At 38.3% G+C, this 13,017-nt stretch overlaps 2 protein-coding genes across 3 annotated transcripts in view; both read left to right on the top strand.

The window, feature by feature from the left end:
• The window catches only part of LOC131107975 (receptor-type tyrosine-protein phosphatase epsilon-like), a 69,351-nt gene extending 60,619 nt beyond the window's left edge, over nucleotides 1-8,732 (top strand). For both annotated transcript variants that reach the window (XM_058058519.2, XM_058058518.2), the window contains 6 exons: nucleotides 203-279; nucleotides 435-569; nucleotides 668-793; nucleotides 2,045-2,196; nucleotides 6,034-6,169; nucleotides 6,256-8,732. In XM_058058519.2, the coding sequence (XP_057914502.2) occupies nucleotides 203-279; nucleotides 435-569; nucleotides 668-793; nucleotides 2,045-2,196; nucleotides 6,034-6,169; nucleotides 6,256-6,330 (701 nt within the window). In that variant the 3' untranslated portion in view covers nucleotides 6,331-8,732. The remainder of the gene's footprint in view (nucleotides 1-202; nucleotides 280-434; nucleotides 570-667; nucleotides 794-2,044; nucleotides 2,197-6,033; nucleotides 6,170-6,255) is intronic.
• Nucleotides 8,733-8,865: 133 nt separating this feature from the next.
• The window catches only part of gnrh3 (gonadotropin-releasing hormone 3), a 37,272-nt gene continuing 33,120 nt past the window's right edge, over nucleotides 8,866-13,017 (top strand). Inside the window, exons 1-3 of the mRNA XM_078799340.1 lie at nucleotides 8,866-9,079; nucleotides 9,144-9,286; nucleotides 10,151-10,231. Coding sequence (XP_078655466.1) covers nucleotides 9,149-9,286; nucleotides 10,151-10,231 — 219 coding nt within the window. The 5' untranslated portion in view covers nucleotides 8,866-9,079; nucleotides 9,144-9,148. The remainder of the gene's footprint in view (nucleotides 9,080-9,143; nucleotides 9,287-10,150; nucleotides 10,232-13,017) is intronic.

Below are 13,017 nucleotides of genomic sequence, written 5' to 3'. Positions count from 1 at the left end.
CAGCTATCAAAGTCAGCCTAACGACGTGGAACCACGCTTACGCCGGCCATCAGCGGTATGGCCGCTACTTTGGCAGCCCAATGACTGCTCTGCATTCGCTATAAATCGCGTATAAGACAGAAATTCCCAACTGAGCGCAGACATTCTCTTCTTCTTGCTTTGGACGTCCTGAATTCCAAAACTTTCTATTTTCTTGGCACAGATGATTTCAACCGAGTAATTCTGTCAGTGAAAAGAGGTCAGGAGTTCACCGACTACATCAATGCCTCCTTTATTGACGTAAGCACCTCCTCCACGACCTCCTCTATAGATTTTCCCATACAAGCTCCTGCTTTCCTGCTGGATCCATGCAAAATACTGTATCACGCTTCGCCTGCGCTCCCAAGTGTTTGTTTGTTTGGTTGTTATACCGGATGATATGGTGTGCCCCGCAGGGCTACAGGCAGAAGGACTATTTCATCGCAACCCAGGCCCCCCTGTCTCACACGGCGGAGGACTTCTGGAGGATGGTGTGGGAGTGGAGGTGCCACTCGATCGTTATGCTCACTGAACTAAAGGAGAGGGAGCAGGTGCAGCACGCCGCTCGCTTCTTATACCGCAACGCGTTTCTCTCCGCGTCCTCTGCTTATTCCTGCATTGAAGTGCATTATCAAACGCCTCCCACCAGGAGAAGTCCTTCCAGTATTGGCCGTTAGAGGGCAGTGTTACATTTGGAGACTACGCCGTGGAGCTGAGTGGAGATTCGCAGGGGGAAGCCTTCACGCTCAAAGACTTGCTGCTCACTTGCAGGCCAGTATGTACTTCATCTTGTCTATATATATATATATATATATATATATATATATATATGTATACATATGTGTGTGTATATATATATATGTATATATATGTATATATATATATATATATGTATGTGTATATGTATATGTATATATATATGTATATTTCTTCATTCTTGTCCACTCAGCAAGGAAATGTGATAAAAATAATAATAATAATCAAAACAAACAATGTATCTCCAAATGTGGGATTATTCATGTATTAAAAAAAAATAAAAAAATAAAAACAAAACATTATTCGCGCTGCACAGCCGGCGAGTGGTAACCGCGCAGACCTCACAACTAGGAGACCCGAGTTCAATCCCACACTGGGCCATTTTCTCCGGGTACTCCGGTTTTCCTACCCACATTCCAAAAACATGCTAGGTTAATTAGCGACTCCAAATTGTCCATAGGTATGAATGTGAGTGTGAATGGTTGTTTGTCTATATGTGCCCTGTGATTGGCTGGCCACCAGTCCAGGGTGTACCCCGCCTCTTGCCTGAAGACAGCTGGGATAGGCTCCAGCACCCCCTCTGCTACCCTAGTGAAGATAAGCGGTAGAAATTAAATGAATGAATGAATTATTAGAGCCCTCCAGACGTGAAATAGCACCCCTATAGTTATCGAAATTAAATGATTGAATGAATTCTTAGAGCCTTCTAGACATGAAATAGCACCCCTATAGTCACATTTATACGCGATTACCCAAAATAGTAAATTTTATTTTTTTTTAAATAAAAAGTTTGGTCGGTTTTAGGCTGAAATAATCTTTACTCTGCATTTTGTGCCCTGTGATTGGCTGGCTACCAGTCCAGGGTGTACCCCGCCTCTCACCCGAAGACAGCTGGGATAGACTCCAGCACCCCAGCGACCCTCGTGAGGATAAGCGGTAGAAAATGAATGAATGTATAAAATGCATAGTATTTGGAGATTTACTACTGCAGTACATGTATCTCCATTTTTTATCTTTATTTAAAAAACAGTGCAAAATGCCACCATTTTCTTTATTTATTTTAAATAGATGACAAAACTATAATCCAAGGTGTTATTTAGTTACATTTGGGGGGGTTGCATTAAAAAAAAAAAAACTAGATGAAGATGCTTTCCTTGTATTTTTTTCTAAATAATATGTACTAGGTCCCGTCCAATCAAAGTCATGTACTGCATCTCCAGACCAGCAGGTTCAGACCCTCAAACTAACATCTCCCGTGTCTCCGACCTAGGAGAACCGGTCACATCACGTCCGTCATTTCCACTTCCACGGCTGGCCCGAGATCGGAATACCGTCGGAAGGAAGAGGGATGATTGACATCATCGCGTCGGTGCAGAGGCAGCAGCAGCAATCTGGAAACCGTCCCATCGTCGTGCACTGCAGGTGAGAGGCCTCGCTTTGACACTCGGCTGCGGCGTGACGTGCAAGCCAACAAGGCGTCGGTCGCCTTTCGCCGCCTCCGTGGGTGATACTGGGAGGAGTTCCCGCTTAAGCGATGCGTTTTTCTTTTTCCGGAACGTCTGTTACAATAAAGTCCCGGTGTTGCCTCACTGGAGCCGCCGTTCTTATGCCTAAACCACGTATGTGATCCTTTATAAAGACTTAGCAGCCAAAGCTTTGATCAGAACCTAGCTTCAGGTGAAGTGATTCTGCGGCGGCGGCGGCGGCCCGCTGGGATGGGCCCGATCCCGCCATTCACAGTCAATTAAAAGCCCTCAAAGTGAAATATCCTCTGACTCCCACTATGATTAATCTGATAAGATGAGCTAACGACAGGAAATGGTGTCATCACTCCCCTCTTTGCCTTCATCAGCGCTTGTCTAAGAGGGGCTTTTTAAAGCTGCCCCCCCCCGCCCCCCGCCTCCCGGGAGAGGGGCTAACCCTCGGCGATCCCTCGACGTCCAAATTGCACATCACTACATCCCGCCGTCGCTGTAAACACGGGCGCTGTCAAACACTCACCTTCCACACTGATTAGTGTTAGCGCTCGGATTAGCCTCTCTTAAGTGGGGGGGATTATTAGCACCATTAGCCCACGCAGAGGTCACCTTTTCTTCTTTGGAAAACTTCTGGATTCTGATGCGTGAAAGGCGTCTACCCGCACATTTGGAGCGTGAGTGGCTCGCACCGTGACACGATGTCACGTCACCGCATTTGCAGACAAATAGAACCCCAAAAAATCCAAAATGTCCCCATAAATCTGGGACCGAAATGCTTTTTAGAATATACAATCATTTCTTTGTATTTGTATAAAAGACACATGGAGATGAAGTACATCAGTACCAGTGGCGTCATTAAGCCTACTAAATAATTAGATATTTTTTATTGATATATATTATTTTTATTGATTTTATTTAATTTTTTTTTCAAAAAAAATCTCTGACGAATCTCTAACAAAATCTCAGACATTTTAGGGGCGCTTCAGCCCCCTAAAATATTCTTAAGCCCCCCTTAATAATTTGATATTTTTTATTGATTTTTTTTTTACAAAAAAAATCTCTGACAAATCTCGGACAAAATCTCAGACAGTTTAGGGGCGCTTCAGCCCCCTAAAATGTTCTTAAGCCCCCCTAAATAATTTGATATTTTTTATAGATTTTTTTTTTTTACAAAAATAATCTCTGACAAATCTCTGACAAAATCTCTGACATTTTAGGGGAGTTTCAGTTCCCCTAAAATGTTCTTAAGACCCCCTAAATAATTTGATAATTTTTATAGGTTTTTTTAATAGATTTTTTTACAAAGAATATCTCTTTTTAAAAAAATCTCTGACAAATCTTGGACAAAATCTCTGACATTTTAGGGGCGCTTCAGCCCCCTAAAATATTCTTAAGCCCCCCTAAATAATTTGATATTTTTTATTGATTTTTTTTTTACAAAAAAAATCTCGGACAAATCTCTGACAAAATCTCTGACATTTTAGGGGAGCTTCAGTTCCCCTAAACTGTTCTTAAGACCCCCTAAATAATTTGATAATTTTTATAGGTTTTTTAATAAATTTTTTTTACAAAGAATATCTCTTTTTAAAAAAATCTCTGACAAATCTCTGACAAAATCTCTGACATTTTAGGGGCGCTTCAGCCCCCTAAAATGTTCTTAAGCCCCCTAATTAAAAAAAAAAATCTCTGACAAAATCTGACATTTTAGGGGCGCTTCAGCCTCCTAAAATGTTCTTAAGCCCCCATAAATAATTTGATATTTTTTATAGATTTTTTTTTTTTACAAACAAGATCTCTGACAAATCTCTGGCAAAATCTCTGACATTTTAGGAGAGCTTTAGTTCCCCTAAAATGTTCTTAAGACCCCCTAAATAATTTGATGATTTTTATAGGTTTTTTTTTATAGATTTTTTTTTTTTTTTTGAAAATCTCTGACAAATCTCTGGCAAAATCTCTGACATTTTAGGAGAGCTTTAGTTCCCCTAAAATGTTCTTAAGACCCCCTAAATAATTTGATGATTTTTATAGGTTTTTTTTAATAGATTTTTTTTTTTTTTAAAAAATCTCTGACAAATCTCTGACAAAATCTTTGACATTTTAGGGGCGCTTCAGCCCCCTAAAATGTTCTTAAGCCCCCCTAAATAATTTGATATTTTTTATTGATTTTTTTTTTTTTACAAAAATAATCTCTGACAAATCTCTGACAAAATCTCTGACATTTTAGGGGAGTTTCAGTTCCCCTAAAATATTCTTAAGACCCCCTAAATAATTTGATAATTTTTATAGGTTTTTTAATAATTTTTTTTTACAAAGAATATCTCTTTTTAAAAAAATCTCTGACAAATCTCTGACAAAATCTCTGACATTTTAGGAGAGCTTTAGTTCCCCTAAAATGTTCTTAAGACCCCCTAAATAATTTGATGATTTTTATAGGTTTTTTTAATAGATTTTTTTTTTTAAATAAAAAAAATCTCTGACAAATCTCTGACAAAATCTTTGACATTTTAGGGGCGCTTCAGCTCCCTAAAATGTTATTAAGCCCCCCTAAATAATTTGATATTTTTTATTGATTTTTTTTTTTTACAAAAAAAATCTCTGACATTTTAGGGGAACTTCAGTTCAACTAAAATGTTTTTAAGACCCTCTAAATAATTTGATAATTTTAATTGATTTTTTTAATAGATTTTTTTTTTTTACAAAAAAATCTCGGACAAATCTCTGACAAAATCTCTGACATTTTAGGGGAGCTTCAGTTCCCCTAAACTGTTCTTAAGACCCCCTAAATAATTTGATAATTTTTATAGGTTTTTTAATAAATTTTTTTTTACAAAGAATATCTCTTTTTAAAAAAATCTCTGACAAATCTCTGACAAAATCTCTGACATTTTAGGGGCGCTTCAGCCCCCTAAAATGTTCTTAAGCCCCCTAATTAAAAAAAAAAATCTCTGACAAAATCTCTGACATTTTAGGGGCGCTTCAGCCTCCTAAAATGTTCTTAAGCCCCCATAAATAATTTGATATTTTTTATAGATTTTTTTTTTTACAAACAAGATCTCTGACAAATCTCTGGATAAATCTCTGACATTTTAGGAGAGCTTTAGTTCCCCTAAAATGTTCTTAAGACCCCCTAAATAATTTGATGATTTTTATAGGTTTTTTTTAATAGATTTTTTTTTAAATAAAAAAAATCTCTGACAAATCTCTGACAAAATCTTTGACATTTTAGGGGTGCTTCAGCTCCCTAAAATGTTATTAAGCCCCCCTAAATAATTTGATATTTTTTATTGATTTTTTTTTTTTACAAAAAAAATCTCTGACATTTTAGGGGAGCTTCAGTTCAACTAAAATGTTTTTAAGACCCTCTAAATAATTTGATAATTTTAATTGATTTTTTTAATAGATTTTTTTTTTTTTACAAAAAAATCTCTGACAAATCTCTGACAAAATCTCTGACATTTTAGGGGGACTTTTAAGCCCCCCTAAATAATTGATAATTATTGATTTGATATTTAGTTATTTATTTTATTTTTTTTACCAAAAAAATCTCTGAAAAATCTTATGTAGGGAAATTCTTTGTTTTGTTTGGGGGATTTTTGGATATTTTTAGATGTTTTTTTTTAATATCTACTACATTCATTCAGATCCTGTACACCCCCCCCCCCCGTCCCATGGTTTTCATGGCTTATTTTTGGCTGGACCCAACAAAAGTCAAGTCTTTGGAACGACTATGTCTGCAAGTATTCAGTCATGTGACATATCTCCACCTATTATGGTCCCTCAGTGCCGGCGCGGGTCGGACGGGGACCTTCATCGCCCTCAGTAACATCCTGGAGCGGGTGAAGGCCGAGGGTCTGCTGGACGTCTTCCAGACGGTGAAGAGTTTACGCATGCAGCGGCCCCACATGGTCCAGACCGTGGTAACGTTTGCGTGTTTACATTATCGCCGCCATGGGAAACGCCATCATCGTTAAGCTAGCTTTATTTGTTTATACGTTGTCTCCAGGAGCAGTACGACTTCTGCTACCGAGTGGTGCAGGATTTTGTGGACATCTTCTCCGACTACGCCAACTTTAAATAACTTCGGATGATGATGCAATTGTTTTTTTTTTTCTTGTTGTTTTTGAATGTATGTTTTCTAAGGTAATACTTTTTACATTTTGTATCATATTGTACCATAGGAAAACATCTAGGATTTAATTCTACTTGTTGGTTTCTAATACTATGTCAGTTTGATGTGTTGAATACATGACTGTAGAGTAAACGTACGTATTTGAATACTCACTTTCCTACGATGTAGTACGCTTCTGAGCGACCACAATGCCTTTCAGTCCAATCTAGTAAGTAAGTAGAAATGTTCAAGCGTGTTTATCGGCTGAAATAAGCAACATCGGCTAACAAAAGCATCCCATTGAAAAGGCATCTGACTGTGTTGGCCTATGAATAACTTAGCAGCCGCTGTCGCTTGTCATTTTACTCAACTTCAGCAACTTTCTTCTCTTGCCCGTGGCCATATTACTTAGTGCTTCAGTGCCTGACACTGCAAAATGCCATTAACCCATATTGGAAATAATGTCTAATAACTCCAAGTCAAAACATGTCATTCACACGCCCCTCCTCCCCGGGAACCCCGCAGCCCACCCTTGGTATCCAATTACGCTTTTAACATGTTGGCCGTTTCTCCAGCATGCACGTTTTGATTAGGAAAAACACTTCTAATCGTGTCCAATTTGTCATCCGGTGACGCCGCTTTGACACCGCTTTGACTTTTGAAGCGTAAGCCACATGACATTTTAAGTTCGGCGTCCATGTTGTTGTGTATGACTTCATGACGGTTGTACTTGATGGCTACACGCAGCTAAAAATATTAAGAAATAGCCCCAAACAGTGCATGAGCGCCGTCATTTTTAGACACATTTTGCGATAAAAGGATAATACTTCAGTGGGATGATACCACAACATTTCTGCAAAAACCTTATGAATTAATTAATTCAAATTAATTCATAATTACTGCCATAGTAAGACTTGCTGTTGTAAGCTATTGCATCATATCCTGCGTTATTGTGGTCGTCACTAAGCTTTATGAGAGTGCCATTCTTTGAAATCCAAATCATTGTAATAGATAGATCGGGGGTGCCCAACGTGTGACCCGAGGGTCATTTGTGGTCCACGGTTGTTGACAAGACAACTCAAATAATGGAGGAAAAAATAACGCAATTTTAGTAAACAACGATGGTTAGAATATGTGGAGTGTTACCAGTCAAGATATTCTGGGATATGAATTTATAATTACCTGAATAGAACATACAAGAAAAAGTGGAAAAAATTACAGAATCTTTTTTTTTCCTTTTTAGAATAAAGTCCAAATATTTTTTTTTAAAAGTTGTCATTTTAGTAAAATTATATTTGTAATTATAATTATTATAATTGTAATATTTTAGTAATATTAATGAAATATTACATAGAAAATGTTTTTGTTTTAATATGACAACAAAAATAAATCAAGTTGTCGGGAATTAGGCTGGTGAAAAAGTTCTAATATACTGGGAATAAAGTCAAAATATTCTTGAAATATTATGAGGAAAAATAATGAAAAATAATGTAAAATTAAGTTGGGGAAATGTTATTTAATATTAATTAAACATTATTTAATTAATTAGTTAATATTATCGCACTAAAGTGAAAATATTCTGGGAATAAAGTCAAAATATTCTTTAAGTAGAAATATTCAGGAATTTTTTTTTATTTTTAAACAAAAACTGCAAATAAAGCAAAAAAAAAATGCAATTTCTGTAAAATTAGGTTGGAGAAATGTTATAATATTATCGCACTAAAGTGAAAATATTCTGGGAATAAAGTCAAAATATTCTTGGAATAAACATATCATATTATGAGGAAAGATAATGAAAAATAATGTCATTTTAGGAGTGTAAAGTATAAATATGAAGTATTGTATTAATTTTAAACAAAAACTTGTATTAAGAGAAACAAATAAAGCAAAAAAATGCAACTTATGTGAAATTAATTATAATTTTATCACACTAAAGTGAAAATATTATGGAAATAAAGTCATAACTACAGACCCCTTTTATAAGAATAAAGTCTACATATTAAGAGTAAAAGCTGAGATGCAGTGGCCCTCGGGGGGCAGGGGGGGACATGTCTGGGCACCCCTACCTGCCTTCCTGCCTGCCCTAAGTGCTCCAATTCTATACGGGACGATGATAGGAGAGCAAAGCAAAGCAATGATGAGGAGTGCATGAAAAAGTGGAACGCAAATATTTGCGCTCGTTGACCACATGGTCAATTTATTCAAAATTATGACATATGTTGCACACGACATACAACATTTTAACATTTTAAAGCGCATGCAGAGGTACGGTACATCAAGCGAGTAGGTTTCCTACAGCCACAGATTGCTTTTGAGGTAATAATTGGAGCATTTACGATACGTGGGGATAATACTAGCTTGGCCTTGCTCTAGAAGTGAACTTTCTGCCCCCCCCCCCCAACCCCCCCCCCCCCCCAAGTCTCTTGTACAAAGTTGATTCCAATAAATAATAGATGGAGAGAAATGCTTTGTCTGTTTTGTCTGGCTTCTAACAGGTGCATGCAAACACTAACGTGCAGCAGGTCTCACGCCGTTTGAATCCTCGCGGCGACGCCGGCCGTCCGGCCTGTTGGAGCACTTAGGCGGCTCCATTAGTGGCATTTTGCGTCCCATTAGTGTGTCACACCTGCGGAGAGGGGATTATAATCCTGTCGGCGGCACCTATAAAAAAGCCTCCCTCTGCTTGATGCGGCCACATGCTAACGAGGCTAATCGAGAGGTGAGTGCAGCGTGGCGTCCGTGTTCGTTGCTGATGATTGTTTTCATCGCAGCTTCCTCCGCAGCTCCCATGGAGGCCGGCAGCGGAGCCCTGGTGCACGTGTTGTTGTTGGCCTTGCTGCTGCAGGGCGCCTGGGCCCAGCATTGGTCCTACGGCTGGTTGCCAGGCGGGAAGAGGGCCGTGGGAGAGATGGAGGCAACCATTAGGGTGAGCTGGGCTTTTATGTTTGGGAGTTTTTCCAGTAATTTTCCCATTCGTTGTACAATATCTTATGAATATTTTAACAAATAAATATATTTATAAACACATGTGGCTGAATTCGGCCTATTAGTCTAAATATTTGCGTATTTAAGCACACTTTTGATATATTTTTGGCCTACAAGAACTCCTTATTTCTAAAATCAACTTCAACTCCAAACAGCTAAAATAATGCATAAGGCTAAAAATAACCAATTAGCTAAAAATGTCGTCCAATACTTCTCTACAAGAGAGGAGAAATATGATCTCAGACAAAAAATAAAAAAATAGTAAAAATAAAAAATAATAAAATAAAATATAATAAATTAAATAATAAATATATAATATAAAATAATATATATAATAATAATAAATAAATAAAATTAATGTTCAAATTTTTTTTTAACTTAAACTATATTAGGAAAGCAGGAAGTGAACAAATGAAACAGTTACTGATTGTAAAAGTACCAGACGGAGGGGTAGGATTTAATAAGCTTTGCTTCTTCCTACTCCTTTCGGACATGTGGAACTGTGAACTGATTATGTGATGCATTCAATTGTAATCTGACACATGTTCAAATGAAATTATACCATTACCATTACCATAAATTCATTCATAAATTTATTTTGAAGCATCAAAATGGCTTTATGAAGTAAAAGACGGAATTACTGTAAATGTTTTTCATTGGACGGACATACAATAACAAAAACTGTGAAACTAAACTCATCATGTAATACAGCCTCGCCCCTCCTATGATAAAGTCAAGTTGATGTTATTGTTTTATTTTTTTGTTTGCTTTCAACTTGTTTTCCATCCTCCTCGCCTGCTTTTAGATGATGGGTACAGGGGGTGTGGTGTCTCTCCCCGACGAGGCGAGTGCCCAAACCCACGAGAGACGTCGAGCATACAATGTAGTAAGTGTTTATTGTACATAATTTATGACGGATGTCTCCCTCAATTGTGCAATATTAATGTACACCACGCCAACGTGTGCCGCTGTGTTCCACGGCAGCTGCGACAATATACAAACTGCTCAATTACCTTTTTTTATTTCATTTTCCCCCCGTCTCTTTGCATCAGTAAATAAAGCACGCTTGATTTCAGCTTTTTTTAAAGTGGACGTCGGACTCCGGAATGAAATATTCAAGAGATCTTATTCCAATCTCTGCAGATTGGCCATGATTCCGGTCATTTCCAACGAAAGAAACGCTTCCCCTATAAGTGAAGACAATTCATGCGTTTATCAACAACAGTCATGGACCCCCCCCGCCGCCACCCCACCGCGTCATCAACACCGCATTGATGTCATTCATAGCCTTTCAGGCCTTGTCAAATTGGAATAAAACTTTGTGATCAACTTAGATTGTTGACTCCGTCTGAGGCCTGCTTGTCATACGTTCATTAGCGGTGAGTAAGAAAAGCACCTTTGCATCTTAAGTGGATCAAATTGCCTTTTGTGAAGCAGCCGCGACCGACAAGCATGACGAAGCCGTGACAGCAGCTGCCGATTAAACCAATTTATCAGAAATCAATCACCTTGTTCGGCTTGATACGCTCCTTGGAGACGAGGAAGAGGAGGAGGGCGTCCCCGCATGGCGAGACGATGCTTGACATACGCCAGAAATACACCGTACATACACCATAAACACACCACTACATACACCGTACATACATCATAAACACACCACTACATACACCGTACATACACCATAAACACACCACTACATACACCATACATACACCATAAACACACCATTACATACACCATACATACACTATAAACACACCACTACATACACCATACATACACCATAAACACACCACTACATACACCATACATACACCATAAACACACCACCACATACACCATAAATACACTATAAACACACCACTACATACACCATACATACACCATAAACACACCACTACATACACCATACATACACCATAAACACACCACTACATACACCGTACATACACCATAAACATACCACCACATATGCCATACATACACCATAAACACACCACTACATACACCGTACATACACCATAAACACACCATTACATACACCATACATACACCATAAACATACCACCACATATGCCATACATACACCATAAACACACCGCCACATACACCATAAACACACCATTACATACACCTTACATACACCATAAACACACCACCATATACACCATACATACACCACAAACACACCACCACATACGCCATACATACACCATAAACACACCACTGCATACATCATACCTACACCATACATACACCATAAACACACCACCACATACACCATACATACACCATAACACACCACCACATACACCTTACATACACCATACATACACCATACATACACCATACACACAACACCACATACACCATAAACACACCACTACATACACCATACATACACCATAAACACACCACCACATACACCATACATACACCATAAACACACCACTGCATACACCATAAATACACCATAAACACACCACTACATACACCATAAATACACCATAAACACACCACTACATACACCATACATACACCATAAACACACCACTACATACACCATACATACACCATAAACACACCACCACATACACCATACATACACCATAAACACACCACCACATACACCATAAATACACCATAAACACACCACTACATACACCATAAATACACCATAAACACACCACTACATACACCATACATACACCATAAACACACCACTACATACACCATACATACACCATAAACACACCACTACATACGTCATACATACACCATAAACACACCACCACATACACCATACATGCACCATAAACACACCACCACATACACCATACATACACCATAAACACACCACTACATACACCATACATACACCATACACACACCACCACATACACCATACATACACCACAACATACACCATACACACACCATCAAATACACCATAAACACACCACCACATACACCATAAATACACCATAAACACACCACCAAATACACCATAAATACACCATAAACACACCACCACATACACCATACATACACCACTACATACACCATAAACACACCACCACATACACCATAAATACACCATAAACACACCACCAAATACACCATAAACACACCACCAAATACACCATAAATACACCATAAACACACCACCAAATACACCATAAACATACCACCACATACACCATACATACACCATAAACACACCACCAAATACTCCATAAATACACCATAAACACACCACCAAATACACCATAAATACACCATAAACACACCACCAAATACACCATAAACATACCACCACATACACCACTACATACACCATAAACACACCACCACATACACCATAAATACACCATAAACACACCACCACATTCACCACACACACCACTACATGCAGCGCTTGTATCCCCTGAAGGCCCGAAGCCAACATTGGCAACATAAACCTTGCCAATATAAAGGAGGCAGCTTGAAATGACGCTAAAACAGGAAAAGATGACACGACTTCATCCTAGTCTTTTTTTTTCCAGACTTTTATTGCGCCGTAATTTAGCATAAGGTCGCGTTTATTCATAAAAGTCGAGCAACAGGAGTCCCGCTGCTACAAGTTCCAAGTGTTGAACTCCTCCGGAGACCGCTGTTCACATTTGGAATGTA

This window comes from Doryrhamphus excisus, linkage group LG20 (genome assembly GCF_037039965.1).
Source record: "Doryrhamphus excisus strain RoL-2023G ecotype Guam linkage group LG20, RoL_Dexc_Guam_v1.1, whole genome shotgun sequence".
In the NCBI taxonomy this organism is placed as follows: Eukaryota; Metazoa; Chordata; class Actinopteri; order Syngnathiformes; family Syngnathidae; genus Doryrhamphus; species Doryrhamphus excisus.
The sequence above is the reverse complement of the archived record's forward strand: the minus strand, read 5'-3'. Positions and strand labels throughout refer to the sequence as shown.